The sequence below is a fragment of the Podarcis liolepis genome (assembly GCF_965112155.1).
Source record: "Podarcis liolepis genome assembly, chromosome: 2".
Lineage (NCBI taxonomy): Eukaryota > Metazoa > Chordata > Lepidosauria > Squamata > Lacertidae > Podarcis > Podarcis liolepis.
Window position 1 is genome coordinate 79,574,347 of NC_139555.1, and position 22,165 is coordinate 79,596,511.

The 22,165-nt window shown below is 41.7% G+C and overlaps 1 protein-coding gene across 6 annotated transcripts in view; it reads right to left on the minus strand.

Annotated features, from left to right (window-relative positions):
• The window catches only part of WNT7A (Wnt family member 7A), a 64,543-nt gene that overhangs the window by 12,429 nt on the left and 29,949 nt on the right, over positions 1-22,165 (minus strand). For all 6 annotated transcript variants that reach the window (XM_083489391.1, XM_083489393.1, XM_083489392.1 and 3 more), the window contains exon 3: positions 8,193-8,464. In XM_083489391.1, coding sequence (XP_083345517.1) covers positions 8,193-8,464 — 272 coding nt within the window. The remainder of the gene's footprint in view (positions 1-8,192; positions 8,465-22,165) is intronic.

Below are 22,165 nucleotides of genomic sequence, written 5' to 3' on the forward strand. Positions count from 1 at the left end.
TCTATACAAAGCTTCTTGACTTCAAGGCCAAACTAAGAATGGCACATGTAGAAGAAGAAAAATCTTTCTCCTTGAGGTGCCATCTCCACAAATACACAACACATCAGCAAAGAGACCACACGCTGTCTCTCGTTCACTTTCCCCATTGTTAAAGCGGTATACACAAACACCCTAGCAGTTTGCCATGGAAATTAGAAGCACAATTCTAATGAGGAAAGATGGAGGACAAAAATACCAGTGTTGATGGAGGTAACTTGCAATGACTAGCAAATAAAGAATGACCAGTATTCCTAGAAGGACAAAATAATGGGTGCATTACATCCACTTGCAAAACCAGTACAGGTATTTCGAGTTCTAGGAGTGGAACTTGAAAATGCAGGGGCAGCCATTGCTCTACCTGTAGAGTCATTCTGAAATTCTTTGAAAGTCAGTCCAATTATTTGAACTTTAGGTTTACCTAGTGCTTTTCCCCCTATAAAATCAGTGCTGGTACTCACCATGAAGTTGTTACAGTAAGTGCCACACTTTTAACCTGTGCTTTTCTTCTAGAAAAAAGGTTGCCAGTACTTACATATCCTTGAGTACCACCAGAAAAAAGCATGAGGTTTACCTTGTCCTTTTTATCTTGATTTATTCTGCTGCTGCTGCTGCTACTACTACTACTACTACTACTACTACTACTACTACTACTAAGACTTGTGAAGCTGAATTGCACAGGAGTCCTCATCTTGACCCACAGGTTTATAGAGCAGAGAAATGTAACATGACTCGGTCAGTGGAGCATGAGACTCTTAATCTCAGGATCATGGGCTTGAGCCCAACGTTGGGCAAAAGATTCCTGCATTGCAGAGGGTTGGAATTGCTGACCCTCATGGCCCCTTCAATAAATCCATGACAAAACATGTTCAAGTTCTAACTCAAGGGTGGAGGCAATGGGCAGATATTATTTAGCATGGACCTAGTGAAAAGAAGGGTGGAATATAAATTGGAAAAAGAAATGGAAGAGAAGGAGGAGGAGTCTGGGAGTGATATACCGAAATTCAAATTTTCACGAGCAAAAATATCCAAAGAGAATAGAGGAAGGCCTGTAGCTCAGTGGCAGGGTTCATGCCTTGCATGCAAAAGGTCCTAGGTTCAATTTATGGCATCTCTAGGGATGGCTGGGAAAGACCTCTATTTGAAACCCTGGTGAGCATTTCTGTCAGTTGAACAGGTAATAAGGAGCTTTGTGGATCGATGGTCTAATACACTATGAGGCTGCTTCCATGTTCAGCCACTCTCACACAACTGTTTAGGAATCAAGATTCTTCCATTGACCTTGCCTTTTTCATCTCCTTTCAAATCAGTTCCTATTTCGGCGCGCTCATTTTGTAACTTATGATCTCATCCCGAACAGCTATGTAAGACTTCATTCTTTGTTGTATTTGCTCCGAACTCTTTTATACCACAAATTTCTACTGGAGTGCTGAAGGAAAAGCAAAGTGCTCCCTGTGCAGGACATGATAGGATTACTAAGTCAGCACACCTATGTCCCTCTGTTGAAGAGACACATCAAATAAAAAGCCACCTTGATGTGCCCTTGGTTGCAGGAGCCTTCTAATGCAGCCTGTGTCATGATTTATAACAATGACTCATAACACAGTGTTATATTTAATATGATGTAATGCTGATGCAAAATGCCATTCAGTGAATTTCAATGTCACGAAAGAGAGAGCGGGAGCACAATTCAATAATTTGCTTTCCACTCAGAACCAAAATGTTGTTCCTTGAAAGGTATTGGCTCTTTCTTACACCCTATCTCATTCTACTGTAACACCGTCTGAAAATGCATTTCTGTTTTTCTCTAATAAATGATAGGCTTTCCCCGCTACACTCACTTGGCCTCAGTAAAAAGGAAGTTGAATTTGCTAAAGCTAATGCATGAACATTTCTCAACCACGGCATGACTTTCAAACAAGCACCTTGTGGCAGAGAACCTCTTCATCACCTCTGCATCATCATTCTACTCCGCTGCCATTTAAATGTTCCCATAAAAAACCCCAACCCAAGGAGGCTGACAATTTTTTTAAAAAAAAATACAGAAAATAATGAATTCATGTTACAACATCAGCAAAAAATAATAATAAAACTATATAAAATTATAAAAGAGATTTTTAAAAAATCAGAAAAATGGCAACTAATTAAAAACATGATTACATTTTTAAAAATACAAAGTGTAGCAAAGAGCAGCAGAGAATAATGAGGTGATCTCCAACTTTCTCAGAGAAGATCCACTGAAATCAACAGACATACATGACTTAAGTCTATTGATTTCAGTTTGTCTGCTCCAAGTATGGATGCTGGATATAGTCCATGGTCATTCTGCTATCTTGGAGTTTGATTATAATAACGTTTTGATGTTATGGTAATGATGAGCTTTGTGTTCACATGCTCCACCTGCCCTCACTCAATTAACTAGCTACTTTCTCTTTAATGTAAATCCTAGCTTCCCATTACATTCCAATGAGGCTTTGTGCTAAAGCGTGCTAATCATTCCTCAGCATCTATGAAATTATATTAAAAGTGCATTAAAGGCATCTTATGATATTAGAGTCACTCTAATGAAGTACTCCCAAATATCAGTGTTGATGTAGAACACAATTCCATATGTGTCCTAAGTCAAATATGTTGTAAGGGATAGAAATAGACTGGAAAGAGAAGCTGCTGAATTACAACTCATTACCAAACTTAAAACCATGGAGAGACCTGGGCTGAACAAAGACATTGGATTCTTATCTCACTATACATGACTATACCATTTCTCACCTTCTCACCCCTTGCCTTTTCCTGTAAGACCTATTACAGTCGTTAAGAGTCGTCAACAGGCTCTCTCAGCTATCTGCCTATCTCCCATTCCCACCACCCTTCTGAGTAACACCCCTCCCCACCTTCTCACTATATAGAAGGATCTGGCAACTTCTGTTTCAGTGTATCTGAAGAAGTGTGCATGCACACGAAAGCTCATACCAAGAACTAACTTAGTTGGTCTTTAAGGTGCTACTGGAAGGAATTTTTTTTTATGTTGTAAGGGAGCAATCCTAAGCTTTTGGGAAGGGCAGCTAGGACAATGTTGGATACTGCAGATCTCCATTTCCATGGCCAGAAATGGAGGCCCACAGTTGGATGGAAAGGTCCAAGGATGAAGGTCTGCCCAGTGTGGAGCCAGAAAGTCCCACATTTACTGATCCAGCCTTGGAGTTCCACTGATTCCAAAGCTCCCTACATCTTCAGAACCAGCAAGGGAAAAGAGGGAAATAATAATAAAAACAAAAGCGTCCCCCTCACCATCTGCTGTAGTCTGTGAAAGTCCAGTCCTCTGCTGTGGACTTTATCCTGTCAGCCTACTTAAGATTGTTTTGTCTAATAATCAAGAATTTGGTAGATGTTCTAGGATTCTGGTCTTTTGGTGGGTTATAATAAAGGTTATACTGAGTATTTTTATTATATTTGCAAATATGAGGTCAACTGCATGTATTAGGTGTCCTCTAGCAAACGCTTAAATTATGTGAGGATATATTTATACCACATGAAATAGCATCATTCAACACTTCTATCAGTTTCTCCACTTCTCTGTAGACCTTCAGTAATACCATCCGGTCCAGTGTTGGACTACAATGCCAATAGATTGCCAACAACTCCAAACAGTTCAGCAGTTCTACCCAAGGCATGCAGGAGAATATCTCCACATCAAAACAGTTTCTTTGCCTTCTGGGGAAATGGCAGGTGTCCAAAGTCACCACACACCCTATCCCTTCAGATAATACCCTCAATAAAATGAAAGCTTTCGTGATCAGATTGTTGGGTGCATACGGAGTACCTAAGAGCCAGTTCTGCCGTGATGTTTCACATCTCCAGGATGCCTTTGGAATGGATTCTGTGATTTGAACACTTTTCCATCCGAATGGGTTGGGCATACATCATATTCAAACGTGACACCCTGAGCTGAAGCTCCCCACCCCCACCCCCATTTCTTGTTTGAAGAGCTAGTTCATTGAAGGATCTCTGAAATGACCCATTTCCAAAACAGAATTGGAATCTATATGAATAGTCCCATCAGCTAATCTGCAGATTCACAATGCTACACTAAAACTTGCACTAGCTAACAGAAACAACAATAGGTCTGTTTACACAACTCCACTGCCACTACCACAATAGATTAGCAAATGCATGACAGGAAGTGAAATTGTCTTCACTGGTGCATTGCCAATGCACTTGTTAACTATGTCCACTAGTGACTGCACATTTATCAATAGAATGAAAAGTTCCCCTATATATGCTGTATGCCTGTGACTTTTTTTGACCCTATTAGCAAATGTGTGCACTGGGACATGTGATCAGTTGGTACAAAAGCATATGGAGCACAGCCAGCTGATACAGTAACTGCTCCCTCGTCACATGTTCACTGAATCTGTGAGTGAGGATTATGTGTGCAGTCTTTATGATCAACTCTGGTGTGCAAGATTAGGGGAAGAGGACACCATGTTACTTTGCACACACATGTTTATAAAGAATCACTTGTTCCACTTATCTCTGACTCTGAATGCCCTGGGTAGCGCCAAGGTCGAGTGCATGTGGAGCCTTCTCATTCATTTCTGGGAAATGAAATTCTACTTGTCTACATAAATATTCTTCAGCAAACATATGTTAAACTCCACGAATCACAGAATAAAACCTAGAGCACAAAGGAGGCACATCAACATTCTCACAGAGAAATTGAAGTATGCACCATATATAAGGCCTTTTAAATTCAATTTGCAACTATATTTTAGCTGCATTTGCAGATTTGAATATGACATCATTTGTGGAAGTAGGATACTGAAGAACTCAAGTACCTGGAAATGCATCGTCCTGTCACCCAAAACATAATTGTTGCATGATCCTACCCTGAGACATACATGCAGGGACAGCCATTGGGTGAGAGTATGTGGAAGATGCTAAAACTATAGTTCAGAAGGATGTATGGATCTAGAATTGGCCTCCACAGTCACTTACGGACTCACTGTTAAAACTGTGTTCATGGAAGACAATCTTACTTGTCTACGAGTGATCACCAAAGAAGAAGATGATAGTTCAGATGAAACAGAGATGGGAAAAACACTTCCTGTCACTGCCAGCAGCATCACATTCAAAGTTATTCTGAGTACTGTGATATTTTTGCTTCCATATTTCAGAAACCAGGTGGAACACAATCATTAATGTACAAAGCTTGAAATACCATGCATATCTCCTTCATCCCCAGTGTTTACTTTATTAAGTAATTTGTGCCAACCACACAAGGAAATCTGCACGCTATTTTTAAGGCGTTTTCTTGCCAATTGGGGTGGCAGGGGGAATTACCCAGGTGCCATATAGTAGTATGGTTTAATTGCTAGATTTAATTATGTTTAATTGATGCAACAAACCTTCAGATTAACAAACAACACAGACAGGCTATGATGAATCTTCACACTTCAAAGAGTTCAAAACCAGGTTCCTGTTCCAATGTTCAGGAGCAGTTATTAAAACTACTTTAAACCAGGAGAACCACAAATATGGTAAATGAAAACGCTTAAAGTGCATTCATATTTTGCCTTTGGAACCAGCTTTCAGAGATATCAGCTCTGAATACAAAGGTCAGACCAAGGTGTTTGGGCCACAAAAATAAGTCTATAATTCAAGGCCCCTTTGTGCTGGGTGTATCTCTGTGTGTGGATTGGATGAAGGTGGGCAAAGGGACACTAGTGTTGCTCTGCTAGCACAGACCCTGTTCCACCAGCTGAACATGTAGCTGGGTGGAAGTACCACTGGTGGGATCCCTGTGATAGCCTGCAGAAAAACCCAAAACAGGGTGCTGCAAGAGTGAGGCGGGACTGGAAGAATGGAAGCTGCAGCCACATCCTCTTTTTCCTGCCACTCAACTGACTTGCCAGAGGGACATCACAATTTACATAAGATTGGACTTTGCCCTGGGAGCAATGGGTTGCCCACTTCTGAACTAGAGACAGAAACAAACAAGAGGTTTCTGGGCAAGTACATATACTAACCTGAGAATGTGCATGTTTCCCAGTGAATCTGTAAAATGCAGTTAACAGATGCACATACCCTAAGGCCTGTTGCTGATGATGGATCTTGCCTGGAGAGTGTACAAAAACCTGTTGACATATGCACATTACTCAAGGCCTATTGTAGACTAAGCAGTTATATTGAGCAGGAAATGTGTGTGTTACGTGTACGTGATCCATGAGATGTGGTGTATGTGCACAATGACCAGTTGTTATGCACATTAACCACTCCACTCACAGCATCTCTAACATACACATGGGTGTAGAGAGACAGAAATGAAATGAAATGGGGGGGGGGATTCCTGTAGCAAAGACATTAAAACTGAAATGTGTGCAAAATAAACGCAGTGACCATTTACAACAGCAGCAATTGATAAAACAAACATCTTAGCACTTCTTGATTCATGAGCTTTCCCATGTGCTTCCGTTCCACATTTTGCTGTTGGGAGTTGAATGCTATACATGCCTACTCAGGAGTAGCTGAACTACGTAGCTGCAGAATTGCAAACTGAGGGTCCCAACCCTTTATTTTAACACATTAGCAGCATTAGTGATTGAAATCTATTTGCACTGCAGCCTCATCCATTCAGTTTTGAATCCCTTCCAGATGAGGCCAGGAAAAAAAGCACAAAGTAAATACTGTCAGTGACAAAAGAGTCAAATGAGGGTAAGGCTTTCCTGAATAGTATTTTAGCTCTCTGAAATTTATCAGAGCTATTATGCACAGAATTGGTTAAGCAGCAATATCCATCATTAGTAAAAAATAAATAAATTCTGAAATCAAACATTTTGTAAACAGCAAATCCAACTCCTTGTTAGCTGTAATATAGCTCACGCAAAATACGCTGACTGTGGTGGGGTTTTTTTTAAAGGGATAACTAATTTGGTGCCCTCCGGTGTTGTTGGACTCCAATTCCCATCAGTCCCAGCCAGCATGGGAGATGATAGACATTGTCCAACAGCATATGAAGAGCACCATGTCAGATCCTCCAAGTGTCCCTATTTTCCAGGGACAGTCCTGAATTTACAGAAGCCACCCTGGTTTCTGATTTGATCCTGGAATGTCCCAGTTTTCCTTAGGACATCCCTAATTTCATCAGAGACATGTCAGAGGTATGGAGTTATGCAGCCCCCAAACCAAGGAGATAAATAACTATACAACCTTTAGAAGACATCTGAATGTAGTCCTTTATATGGAAGTTTTTTAATGTTTAATGTTTTATCATGTGTATATATATGTGGGAAGCCACCCAGAGTGGCCAGGGCAACCCCATCAGATGGGTGGGATATAAAAAAAAATAATGTTATTATTGTGGAATAGGACATCCCTATTTTCATTGGAGATATGTTGGAGGGTATGCCATCTTGACTACATGGTCATTCAGGAGAGGCATCCTGGATTACTGCACTTCTGCAAAAAGGAAACCCCTTTCAGTCCCATCATACCAAAGTTGCCTGTCTTTTTTCTAATGACGCAGAGGTAGATATTTCTGCAAGCAAATAGCATTACAAAAATATGGGACTCACTCCTTCTAGAAAGGTAAACCAAGAAGGATTCCTGCAACAGATTTGCCTCTCACTCACCCCCAGGAAAGAAAGCAGTATTAGGACAGGAAGTAAGCATGCAATTAATTGGTTCGATGTGATCTGCTAGATTCAAATGTTAACAAAGCAGAGTAAGAATTGAGTTCTTACCACACCTGTACTGTAAAGGCTAGCCAAAGAAGCTGCCACATGGTGGGATTTGCCAGGCAATCTAGATTACAGCGTTCATCATTTCCCTCTGTTTATTTGTATATCTACTTGCTTTCTATAAAAAGCAAGGGTGGACCTTAGTATACCCCAAATCCCTCAAATAAATAATGAGGTGGCCATATGCAGTCTAGAAACTTTTAAATGCTAAAACACAGTTTGATCCATTTTGTTCTTTCTTCCTATTTTATGACTGTAAAGGATCGAGATGCAGAAAACCTTTGACTGGCTGCTGGTCTTGTGAAGTGCAAGTTTGCATACCTTGTGGACCAGCAAGTGACACTGGCTTCAAAGCATATGCACACAAATGTTGCTGTAGACCTGAGGTGGCCATATTCAGAGGTGAGCAAAGGTGCCTACCTTTCGCCCCGCCTCGTTGTTGTGCAAATTCATGAGCGTCCTTGCATTCTGCTTAATCTCCCTTGCGTCCACAAACACTTTGGCGAATCCTATTCCGTATCGGATGTCTGCAGAGCAGCCTCCCCATTTCCATCCTTCGTCTTTGTGGTACTGTCCCTGTTTTTCCTTGTCGCAGCCGCAGTCACTCAGGTTCCCCTGGGTGCAGGCAGCAGTGATTGCATGCGCTACCCCAGCAGCAATGATGGCGTAGGTGAATGCTGCTTCTCTACTACCTGAAATTAGGAGACATTTCTCAGTAAAGGATAGAACATTTGGAAGAACAGGGTAGGGGGTGGGGTGGGGGTGGAAGAAACTGTGCAAGTCCATGCAGTGGAAATGCTTCAAGGTTATTATTAGACATGCTATAAATATGCAAGGCATAAGCATTTCTTGACATTTCAAAGTCCTGGTCTTTTGTTGATGTTCAGGCACTCCCAACAGAATCAATACACATGCTGTAGTGAAGGCAGTGCATTTTTCCATGTCCATAAAGGTAAAGTTACCAAACCCAAAGCGAATCAATCAGTGCTTAATGATGCAGGTAAGACTGCTGTATCAGAGTGCAACCTTGATTTCACCATGGCTTTCAAAAACCCAAGCACACAGCTTCGGATCAGGCCAACACATGGCCAACGCAAGTGCTGTGCTATGTGTATTCAGGAAACCTTGGTGGTGTTGACTTAACATTGGTCATGGTGATGAAGTTCATCCCACAGAAATCCACAGTGTGGATCACCACTTGCATGCTATTTGCCAAGTGCTAGTTGTGAAGGGCGCAGACTTCTCCGCCACACAGGTGTGAACTAGGCAGGTCTAGGACAAACTTTCCGTGAAAATAATCCAAGCTGAATTTTAAATAATGAAGCGGAGTTATTAAATGGCCTCTGTTCTGTGCTTCATCCTGTCATAGTGATTACGAAGGCTTTGGCAGCGATCACTAACATCACAGAAGTGTGTTAAGTTAAAAAGGTGTGTTTGCACACAAAAACGAAAATCTAGTTTTCACAGCCAAACTAGTCTGGGAATTGTATTTGTTTGAACTTGGGGATCTCACAAAACTACCAGTCCCAAAGATTTCTTGAGTGAGTTCACAACAGTAAAGTTTGGTGTACAGTATATTTGGGGTTGTGGGTGCTATTATTTTCTTTGTTTTAACCTTGGAGATGTTCTAGGACCAGATTGGAGCCATGGGCTGCTATACCAAAATATAGACTAGGAGAGTACCGTATTTTTCACCCTATAGGACGCACCGGCCCATAGGACGCACCTAGATTTGGGGGGGGGGGAAATAAAGGGGGGAAAAATTTCCCCCAGGCATGGGGCTGGGGCGGGGGAAGCCCGAGCTTCCCCCTCCCCCAGCCCCCAGAACAGGACCCAGAGCGATGCCGAAGCTGCGTGCAGCTTTGGCATGGCTCTGGGAGCTTGCGGGGCTGGAGGAGGGGAAAGCCCTCCGCCAGCCTTCTAACCAAATCGGGGGACAGCGGGAAAGGCGCGCTGTGCCTCCCGCTGTCCCCCGAGTTTGCGGGGCTGGCGACGGGGAGGAGCAGGCTTCTTCCCCCCGCCAGCCTTCCAACCAAGTCGGGGGACAGCGGGAAAGGCGTGCTGCGCCTCCCCGCTGTCCCCCGAGCTTGTGGGGCTGGCGGTGGGGCTCTCCAGGCTTCAGCGAAAGCCTGCATTCGCCCCATAGGACGCACACACATTTCCCCTTCATTTTTGGAGGGGGAAAAATGCGTCCTATAGGGCGAAAAATACAGTATATTCTTCAGCCAAGGGTCCCTGAAGTCATTTTGGGTGAAAAGTTAAGGACAGCCAACTTTTGGTTTCAAAAATGCTAGTATCTGGTCAGTATCCAGGATAGGTCAGCGGCTATAACTTGGTAAACTGCGGCTGGAGCAGGACCAACAGCATAAGCTTTCTTTTTGCTCCTGTAGCTTGTGCTATGCAAGTATAGTGGCCTGAGCCAGTTAGTGTGAACAGGGCTGTCTTAAGCATATGTGGTGCCGGGGTGCAAAGATCCACCTGGCGCACCTCTCCCCCCCCCCCCCCAGGTTGCCCAGAGCTTTTTTTAGGGCGGGCTGGTGAGGCAAGCATGGCAGAGCTGGCCTGGCTGGCCGCCTCAACAACAAGAGAGGAGGCCGAGGCGGCAGAAGAGCAAGGCCGGGGCCGGGGGACGGGGGGGCAGGCAAGCAGAGCCCAGCGCAACAGCAGTTGAGCCCAAGGCAGCGGCGACTGATCACAGCCGGGTGCCTTGTGTGAGCAGCGTGCGCTGGGCGGGCCTCTCGAAGGCCCACCAATCCCAGGCACGCAGGAGGGCATAGCCGGCTGGCTGCCTCAACACCTCACTCGCCCGCAGAAGAGCTGCGGCCGCCGGGACCACATAACACCGGTCCTGAGAGATCTGCATTGGCTCCCAGTACGTTTCCGAGCACAATTCAAAGTGTTGGTGCTGACCTTTAAAGCCCTAAACAGCCTCTGTCCTGTATACCTGAAGGAGTGTCTCCACCCCCATTGTTCAGCCTGGACACTGAGGTCCAGCTCCGAGGGCCTTCTGGCAGTTCCCTCACTGCAAGAAGTGAGGTTACAGGGAACCAGGCAGAGGGCCTTCACGGTAGTGGTGCCCACCCTGTGGAACACCCTCCCTTCAGATGTGAAGGAAATAAGCAGCTATCCTATCTTTAAAAGACATCTGAAGGCAGCCCTGCTCAGGGAAGTTTTTAATATTTAATGCTGTTCTGTTTTTAATACTTGATTGGGAGCCGCCCAGAGTGGCTGGGGAAACTCAGCCAGATGAGCGGGGTATAAATAAATTATTATTATTATTATTATTATTATTATTATTATTATTATATTCTGACGCGCTCTGCTCCGCTTGGCAGCAGTTTTCGGCTCTTCCCAATCCCTGGACTCCAAATCTCGGCCCTAGACTGGCACCCCTGACGCACCCCTAGCACCTATGGGTAACACAGCCCTGAGTGTGAAGGAGCTGCACAGGGATCTGAGTGTGTAATACCACAGCAGCCATAGCCCAGTTGCCATATTGCTCTCCCATCACCCATCCCACCTTACAGAGAAGCAGTGGTAGAAGCATATGAAATGGAGCACTGGCTAGGCTGGACTTAGCCTGGCACTCACAGCCCATGTGTGTGAGTTACCCAGTTCAAGCATGCACACGCAGTCAAAACAATTGTGAATTTTAGTGAAAGTATGTATTGTGAATTTAGTGAAAGTATGAGTTCTATATTCGGACAAAATCTGATAAGAAATCATCCTAAATAGTCCTTGTTAGTCAAAGGCAGGGATTCCACCAAATTGTGTGATACATAAACATGCACTGGAGTAAATCAAATGTCTCTGAATTCCTGCTTCAGGTACTATAAGATACTGACTAACGTTTCACAGTTTGGATCATGGCTTCCAACTCATCTCCCTCAAGGACCTTGCTAAGATTATGGGGCACTTTGATGTTTTAAATGGAAGAGGATGCTTCTAAAATATAGTGCTCTCAATTTCCATTTAGAACTATGTCTGGCCCCCACCATAATAGTGCCTTCCAGCTGTTTTAGACCACAGCTCCCGTCAGCCCCAGGGAGTTCTGTGCTAGCTTTGAAGCCTCTCATGTCAGGGTGATGCACGCTGTAAGGTGATGCAGATTTGATGTCACTAGATAAATAACTTTTTTTCAACTTCTAAGACAGTAACTTCTGAATAAGAATATTCTGGTGAGATGTTTATCAGTATTAACATGAAACCTGGCTAATACACAAAATGGATTCAAATTGTGGATTGATATCCAACTAAGACATTCTCAGAGTAGCTCCAATGAAAGCAATAGTTAAGCCATTTGATTTCAGTGGCTCTCCTCTGAATATGACTAACATTGGATATTTACATGCAGCCAAGATATACAGTTTAGTCCAGCCAGGGTTGCCATATTTCAAAAAGTTAAAACCAGGACACCCCAGAAGTTGTTGAGCTTTTTATAGGAAGGCCCCAAAACTGTTGAGTCTTTTTTTTTTTAGAAAACCTCCCAAAATGCCAAAAAAAACCCCCACAAATTTTCAATTGACTTGCCTAAGATCCAGGACAAAGCTCCACATTTCAAAAATTCCCCCCAGGCATCAAATCCACCTTTGAAATCCCAGTAATGTCCAGGAAAATCCAGACGTATGGCAGCCCTAAGTCCAGCTCTCTTGCCATTTCTGATGCATGGCCTTTCTGGCTGAGCAAGCGATCTTCCCCATTCTAAGTTATTGCAAACTTTCAGGACCTAAAATGTTTTGGCACAAATGTGCTATGGTTGGTACTTGAAATTCTTTTCAAACTCTGACCTTAGATAAGTAAATCTTCATAGCTACTTGAAGATACAATCCCAAATCTCTGGTACTTCTACATTGTGATTTGTAGAACAAGCATATTTCTGATGTTTCTGTTTAAAAGAAGCACCAAACCAAAAAGAAAGACTCAGGCACTTTATTCTCAGCAGAATCACTCACCACAAGTGATCTATATATTAATGCTTGTCTATTAGCGGTTCTTCTACTGAAAACATCTACTTCCTTATCATATGCCACAAATAGCTAGCAGCATAATGGATTCAAGGATGACATCAACAAATTCAGTTAATAGGTACCATCACGGCCACTTAGCTGCAGGATATGTATTAATAGAATTGTATACTATCATTTTTTAATGTTTAGTTGTAGTTTTTTATCATTTATATAACTGCATGTAAACATAAGAGTTCTATAGTACTTTAGTAACAGTAAACTTTCCAAGGGGCTCCTTTGTCATGAGAATAATTTATAATTTAAACAGCTCCGAATGTATGAATTTGTACCAGCATATTTCATTTTAGCAGGATGTATTGCAGACTTTGCAGATTACAATTTAGAAGCTCAAGGTTTTACCACTTACATGGGCTGTGACCTTAACTTATTCGTAGCATTGGACAAACATTAAAATGTGTTTGATGGTAAATCCTGTTTATTATATCCCGTCCTTTCCACATCCCACCACAAAAGATGCGAGCTGCTTGTCTTGCCAAATGCAAGGTGGTTCTTTTGTTTGGAATTCAGAAGCAATATACAGTGGTATCTCTAGTTACGAATTTAATTCGTTCTGGAGGTCCGTTCTTAACCTGGAACTGTTCTTAACTAGAGGCATGCTTTCACTAATGGGGCCTCTTGCTGCCTCTGCGCCTCCGGCACATGATTTCCATTCTCATCCTGGGGCAAATTTCTCAACTCGAGGTAACTCTTCCAGGTTAGCGGAGTTTGTAACCTGAAGCGTTTGTAACCTGAGGCGTTTGTAACTCGAAGTACCACTGTAAAACACAAGTGAGTGAGAAGATGATTTTATTCCTAAACAGCAAACAATATATACATACCAGAGCCGTGCAATCTAAAGCTACCTGGGAGAGTCACTTCATCACTTCTTTAAGGGCTTCCAAGTGGCAGATAGAAGTGCATGTCCCGTATGTATATATTCCTTGCTGTTTAGGAATAAAATCTTCTTCTCACTCAGTTATGTTTTATATTACTTCTGAATTCCAAACCAAAGAACCACCTTGCATTTGGCAAGACACAGCTTCTCAGCTAATTATGTCCCACCCAGCGGAATATTGTACTCCTATTTGACTCTCCGACATCATTAGAAAACATTGAAGTGGAAGTAATAGTACTTCAGAGATAAGTAGGCCAAACATCTTAAGCTCTCTAGCAAAATTGGGATAAGCCAGTTCTAATGCTTGTGATCATGAAGCACTATTGAGGGGATGAAACTGAAGACTAATGCAAGAATCATTTGACTTCTGAATCGCAGCTGAAAACAGCACAAGCAATAGTAGCATATGCGTAATTGTGGCTTCCTGCAATCATGACATGACTTTATTTCTGAAGCAAAAGTATACTATAGCAAAAGTATAGCAGCATTTATTCTGTATGTATATCTACAAGATTTGTTATCTAACTATAGAAGAATGTCCTTAATGCATGTAAACTCTTAGATGAAAATAATCAGATGAAAATTAAATGATGGAAGCTCCATTAGAAGCATCAGCTGATACCTTCAGAGCAAACTGACAAAGTAGAATGTATGCTTGACTCCGATTAGGGACAGATAGATTCTGTCCTTTGAAAAGGATGGTAGAATCCTACACACTAAGGGTTGGAATCCTACCATGTCATACACAGAGTAGATCTATTGAAATCAGTGAACTTACACCAGTCTGATTATGAGTTCATAGGATGCAACCCTATATACATGCCACCTATCAAATCACACAGTAAAAACAATCAGAAACAAATAACAACAACAAATATTAAAAACTGTCGTTTTGGAATCACATGAGGCAACATAGGGTTTTATTTTTAATTTTGGAAGGTGTGGCATTTGACTGCACTAAGTATTCAATGTAAGCACAAATGGCAGTACTAGAAGCCAATCATGTTCATTTAATTCCTCTCTATAGTTTCAACAGCATGGATATTATCCTCTGAAGCATCTACTCTTGTAGGTAGCTTCATTAACAGTGGAGGCTGGGACTTGCTTCCAAGTACACATGCATAGGTTTGAATGGTCACGCCTTTCCTTCTTCTGCCCAGTATCTCTTGGTGAGATGACTCTCCTGCTATCCTCATCTAGCCCTTCCACATGCCCTCTCGACTGTGCTCCCTCCCAACTCATGATTCCAACTCCACTCTTCTTTTCTGCCATCTTCTTGCCATCAACATTGCCCTTGTTAAGATCTCAGATTATCTACTTATTGCAATACTTAAAGGTCTCTTCCAGGGGTGCCATCTTCAGAAGAACATTGAGGGGGCCTGACATGACATCGCTCTGGTCCCAACGCTGCGTTCGGTCTCAACAATGGGGAGGGCAGCACGCTCAAAATAAATGGAGGGGACCCAAAGAGCCTCGGCCCCCAGGAACTGGCACCTATGGTAGTTATAGTTACTATTACTATTATTATTAATGAATCCATTAATGAATGAGGCACCTTGAAGAAATTTGCAATGTAATGGCACCTATGAAACAGTTCCATATATCGGAAGTGTTTTAATATTTGCTTTGGATTGGGACTTCCGGTACCGGTCGCGGACGGAGAGGGAGCGCGGAGAGCTACGCGAAAGGGCTCTTCGAATAACCCGGGGATTCGGGGGTGCCGCAAGGGCACTGCGCCCCCCAGAAAAGCGGAAGCCCAGGGGGGTTACCCCTGGGGGAAGGTTTCCCGGCAGCGCGGAAGCGGCGCTCAACCCCAGTGGCTTTCTACGCAGCGAGGAAGCACAGGGAGGGGCCGCGTGCGCAACCAGGGAGAACGCCGTCTCCGAGTTATGATGCCCCCAGCTCCCACCGAGGAAAGCGACGAACCTCTACAAACTTAAAACGGAATCCCCATCGTTGAGGTCTTAAAACAACGCTAAAAAGACAAGAAGATGGGTGAACCCGGGTTGCTACAGGTTTCTTTTTTTATACCGTCTCCACCCGAAGGAGGGCGAAAATGACGCAGACTTTGAAATCGTCGGCAGTCAGAAAGGAAGGTAACTTATAATAGCCGAGCTGTATGCGCACAAAACAAAGAGAGATAGTTTTGGACGAACGAAGTGAACAAAGCGAACGTTCATATTTGCTTTGGACTATACTATTACAAGCAGAACGGTTTAGAACTGCTTGTTTGAATTGCTTGTTTGAATTGCCTGAGTTGGTTACTTACCTGTCTGGTCCTCGGGGAGGAGACAAGTTTGGCCGCTTAGTTTGGCCTTTTATTTGAGACAATCACTTATTACGTGTGGACTCCCAGCAATATCTTATTAAATATAAGCAGCAACAAACGCCGCTGAAGAAACATCTCGGGGAAATAAGGGAAAAAGAGAATACAGAGGAGGCATAGACAATAAACTAGTATGACTACCTCCGCTGATATCTACTCCCGAAAATAGATATATTAAGGCCCATTTCTCCCTACGCGGTGAAACTTTACTTTTCTGCATGGACTAGGCGGCTTTATACAGAGAACTGTGTAATATTATACTTTGTTCCGAATACCTCTTCTCTTTCCACCTTCCTCACCTAACCTCTGTATCTTCCCTTCTTTATAGTTTTTGCTTTCAAGATAGTTTATTCCCTCTGCCCCACATCCCATACCTCCCATACCCACCGCCCATACCTAATTTGTTAAACTTCTATATTGCTCTCCCTGCCTCTCCACCCTCCCCACCCCCGCCCCTCCACCCCCTCTCTCATTAACAAAAAGATCTCATTGACTGCCTGAATAGTATAATAAGTGGCCTGATAATTACATGAGATTCTTGTACTTTGTAATTTGCTATTGGACACTCTACTAAGTCTCCAGTTGAGGAGAGAGAAAAGGATAAGACTGTGAACTCAAGATAGAGACTTCTCTGCTGGATTGAGATAGATTGGAAAGATTGGAAACTTTAACGCTGTTGCAGAGAGTTTTTTTGGTGTAGTGCGAGTTATTAATCAGGACAATCACTTCAAATTGTGGACCTGAATCGCTTCCCCTATTCAGATAAGACTTTGGAACAGCACAATCACCACTACCTCCTCCTAAGATCATCCTAATTAAGAGCACGTGTGGTCTAATTGTATATATAGGACATCTCGGATAGGCAAGAACGAGAAGAGGACCGTGTGAGAGTGGACTGTGGGAGAGTGGCATCTCAAGATTACGTATTTAGTGCAGCCAGTGGGACTGCCTAGAAAGACTGAACGGTCTCACAGAGTGGGAGTAAGTAGATTGTGAGCCCCTAAGGGGTGAGAATCAGCCTTAAAAGATTGAAGCGGTTAATTAAAAATAAGATGCAGGGGAAGAATGGGAAAAGGGGAGGGGGAACCCCAGGTGAAAGAAAAGTATCTAGACAAGAAGAAATTAAAGACTTAGACTTTCTGTGGTTAAAAATTAAGGAGGAACTTAAACAGAACGAAAACCATATAGAAAATAAACTAGAGGAATTACAGGAAAGGATAGATAGGAGAATAGAGGGAGCAATAGGGGAGCTCTCAAATAAAGTTCAAGAATTAACGACCAAAACTAAGACATTCGAGGAAACCAACAAAAAAATTCAAAAAGATATGAGAGAACAGAAAAGGGAGACAGAAAAGGTGAAGGAGGAGATGCGTGAGCTGAACAAAACACAAGAACAGATATGGGACAGTATTGCAATGACAGAAATGCGGCAAAGGCAAATGCACCTAAAATTTAGAGGTATAGAAGAAGAGATGAACGAGAATGTTAGAGAAAAAATAACCAAGGAACTAGCAAAGTGGCTAGAGGTGAAGGAGGAGGAGGTCGCATTCACGATAGATAACGCCTTTAGAATTAAAATAAGAACATACCAGAATAGGACTAAGAAACCCCTTGGGGATTGCTTAGTAGTGTTTAATTCAATAGGAATGAGGAATTTGGTTCTTAAAACGAGTTATCATAAAAAATTAATAATAGGCGGAAGACCAATAATCGTACTCAAAGAGATCCCAGTTAGGCTGCTACGCAAAAGGGAGGGATATAGACATATAACAGGTGTTCTCAGAAGGAATAATATCCAATTTAGATGGGAATTCCCCGAAAGAATCGCTTTTTTCTTTAAGGATAAAAGATTCAAACTGACCAATCCATTAGAGATAGAAAAGTTTTTGAGAAGATACGAAAGGGAGTTGGGCAAAAAGGAAGATAGAGCAATAGATAGACAGGTCGCAGGAAACGGAAGAACTGAGGAGGAGGGGGGGCGGGGCTGCGAGGGGGGAGGGAGGGGGGCTGGGGGAGCTGGGGGGGGAGGAAGAGGAAGGTGAGGTGGAAGAGGGGAATACGGAAGAGGAGGAAGAAGTCAGGAATTGAAAGTTTTGAATAAACCCGATATATAATTTTAGCAATGTCTTTAACTTTTCTAACATGGAATGTTAACGGTTTAAATGAAAAATCAAAAAGAAATAAAATAGAGAAAGTCCTGAGAAATAAAAAATGCGATGTGATTTGCTGCCAGGAGACCCATGTAGCTAAAAAACATAAACATATACTGGTTAACAAAAAATTAGGAGTGGAATTCATAAACTCAGAAGTGAATAAAAAGAAAGGTTTGGTAATCTATGTGAAAGAGAAATTGGAACCCAAACTGATTTACAAAGACGAAGAAGGGAGGATCCTCGGAGTTCAAATTACCCACCAAGGGGAAAGAATTAATGTAGTATCGATCTATGCCCCCAACACAAACCAAACTGAATTCTATAGAAAATTGGAACAAATACTGTTGGATTTGGAAAACCATAATTTAATTGTACTTGGTGACATGAATGGAGTCCCGGAACCTGAGATAGATAGAAGTGAAAAAAAGAGGAAAAGGAACCAGGGGAAACTCCCCAAAACTTTTGATGACCTCCAAGAAAATCTAGATTTAATTGACATCTGGAGGTTCAAAAACCCTACAGAAAAGCAGTTTACACATTTTTCGGGAGTCCATCAAAGCTGGGGTAGAATTGACCAGATCTGGGTTTCCAGAGAGCTCTCGACAAGATCGGTGAAATGTGAAATAGATCCCAGAACACTCTCGGACCACAATCTTATATTTTTGGAACTAAAGTGTAAGCTAGCAGGCCCTTATAGATGGAGAATGAACGATTACTTATTGGAACAGGATGATACAATCGGTAAGGCAAAGAACATTTTGAAAGAATATTTTGATCAAAACCTGAATAAAGGAACAAAAATCGATGTGGTCTGGGATGCAAGTAAAGCAGTACTTAGGGGTTTCTTGATCCAACAGAATAAATATAAAAAGAATTTGAGAGAGGTAAAAAAGGCTGAAATAATTAAACAATTAAAAGAAACAGAGAGAAATTTAATAAAAAATCCCGAAGATGAAAAGAACAAACAACTCAGCAAATTATTACAAACCCAATATTCAACATTGATAAACCAAGAAATAGAGTGGGGAATAAAACTGATGAAACAGAAATATTTCGAGTCGGCAAATAAAACAGGTAAATTATTAGCGTGGCAATTGAGGAAAAGGAAAAAACAGAGAGTAATCAATAAAATTAAACATGAAGCCCAAATAATAGAAGATCCTAATGAGATAAAGGAAAAGTTCCAGCAATACTATGAAGCTCTGTATAAAAAGAAGGAAGATGAGGATATAAATGAGATAAACAGGTATTTGGAAAACAGTGGAGGGGAACAACTACTAGAAGAAGAAAAAGCACTCTTAAATGACCCAATAACGGTGGAAGAGGTCAGGAACATTATTAAGAAAATGAAACCGGGGAAAGCCCCAGGCCCGGATGGCCTGTCTCAAAAATACTATAAAACTTTAGAGGAATATCTGGCCCCGGTTTTATGTAATGTAATTAACAATATCTTTCAAGGGGGAAAAACACCTGACTCATGGAGAGAGGCATACATAACGGTAATTCCGAAAGTAGACTCGGATACGCTCGATATAAAGAATTACAGACCAATATCACTGCTTAATGATGATTATAAGATCTTTGCAGGAATAATGGCTAGCAGATTAAAGAAATATCTGAATAGAGCGATCCATAAAGACCAGGCCGGATTTCTGCCCGGCAGGCAGATTAAGGATAATGTAAGACATATAATTAATATAATTGAATATTTGGATCTTAGAATCGACATCCCCGCTGCCTTAGTCTTCATAGACGCTGAGAAGGCTTTTGATAATGTATCCTGGCACTTCCTCATAAAGTGTATGGAAAAGGTTGGAATAAGAGGGCCATTTCTAGAAGCTATAAAGTCGATTTATTCAGAGCAAAGAGCGAAAGTAATTATCAATAGTAACTTGACTAACCCACTTAAGATTACCAAAGGTACAAGACAGGGGTGCCCTTTGTCGCCCCTGTTGTTTATCTTGGTTCTGGAAACTCTTTTAAACAAGATAAGAGAAACATCTGAAGTAAGAGGGATCAGAATAGGTACAAAAGAGTACAAAGTTAAGGCCTACGCTGATGACCTAGTAGTTTCAATAGAAGACCCCGCAAAAGGAATTAACACAATGATTGAATTAATGGAAACGTTTGGTAGACTATCCGGCTTTAAATTGAATAAAAGCAAAACGAAGATGCTGATAAAAAATGTAGATGAACAACTAAAAAACAAAATCGAGTTGGAATCCGGGTTAACGGTATCGAAAAAGGTTAAATATCTGGGTATCTGGATTACACCAAAAAATATAAATCTGGTGGAAGATAATTACAAAAGAACTTGGAAAGAGTGCAAAAGAGACCTAGATAGCTGGAATAGATTACAACTCTCTTGGGAGGGAAGAATGGCAGCCATCAAAATGAGCATCCTCCCAAGGATGATATTCCTATTCCAAAACATCCCAGTAGTCAGGGGCACAACTTTGTTTAAAGATTGGCAGAGGACCCTTTCCAGATTCATCTGGCAGGGTAAAAGGGCCAGAATCAAATATAAGCTGCTCACTGACAGAAGGGATAGAGGAGGGTTTGCAGTGCCAAACCTGCAATTATACTATGAGGCGTCATGCCTCTGCTGGACTAAGGAATGGATAGCTTTGGACAACACGGACCTACTGGATTTGGAGGGTTTTAATATTAGACATGGGTGGCATGTGTACCTGTGGCAGGACAGGGGGAGATTACACAAAGGATTCTCCAACCATATTATAAGAGGCGCGTTGTTGGAGGTGTGGAACAGATGCAAAAGGTTAGTAGAAAAAGATATCCCTTGGTGGCTGTCACCCGTTGACATCCTAATAACTAAGAAACTAAACATGGAAGGTAAAAGATGGACATATGCCGACCTCCTAAGAAGATCAGATAAAGGATGGGAAATTAAAGCCTACGAAGAATTAAAAGATAAACTATCGGGATGGCTCCAATATCACCAAATTAATGCTATTTGGAGGGAACATAAAAAAACGGGAATGAGTAAGAACAAATCCAAATTCCAACTAGAAATAATAGAGGGGAAATCTAAACTCCTAACTAAAATGTACAACCAGTTACTAGACTGGGATACAATGGATGAGGAAATTAAAGATGTTATGATTAAGTGGGCTATAGACCTAGGACACCCCATTGAATATGAAAGATGGACAAAATTATGGACTAAAGACATGAAATTCTCAGCTTGCGTCAGATTCCGAGAAAATATGGAAAAAATGATGTACAGGTGGTACATCACACCAGTAAAATTAGTTAAAATGTATAGAACTGGGGACAAGGCGTGCTGGAAGTGTAGGAAGAAAGAGGGAGATTTCTTCCATATGTGGTGGTCCTGCGAAGAAATAAAAAAGTTTTGGGGGTTGGTATATGATGAGCTAAAAAAGATCCTAAAGTATACATTCCCAAAAAAGCCCGAGGCATTCCTCCTAGGAATGATAGGAGAAGAAATCAATAAAGACGACCAAATCTTTTTCCAGTATGCGACAGTATCCGCAAGGATACTGTTAGCGCAGAGTTGGAAAACATCGCATATCCCTACGATCAGTGATTGGCAGAATAAATTAATTGAATACATGGATACAGCAATAATGACTCAAAAGATCAGGCAACAGAGAAATAACAAATTTATTAACGACTGGAATAAATTTCTCTCATACATGGAGTTGACTTTGGGAAATGTAAAAATTACAGTTGGTACGATATAAAAACCGCGAGGTACGAACTACGACTAGATGAAGACACTGCTGAATATACTGTTGAGTTATGGCTCTCGACGTGGTGGTGGGAAGTCTGATAATGAATCTGATTTATATAAGATATGTGTACTTAAGTAGTAAGAAACTTAAAATTGGTTTTTGTATTTCAAATTTTTTTGGTACATTTTTTTTTGTTTTTGTGCTTGTTTTTATGGAAGATGTATTTATGTTTTTTAATTGATGTGATATAATAAAGGTTTTTTAAAAATTAAAAAAAAAAAGAAACATTTCCATATA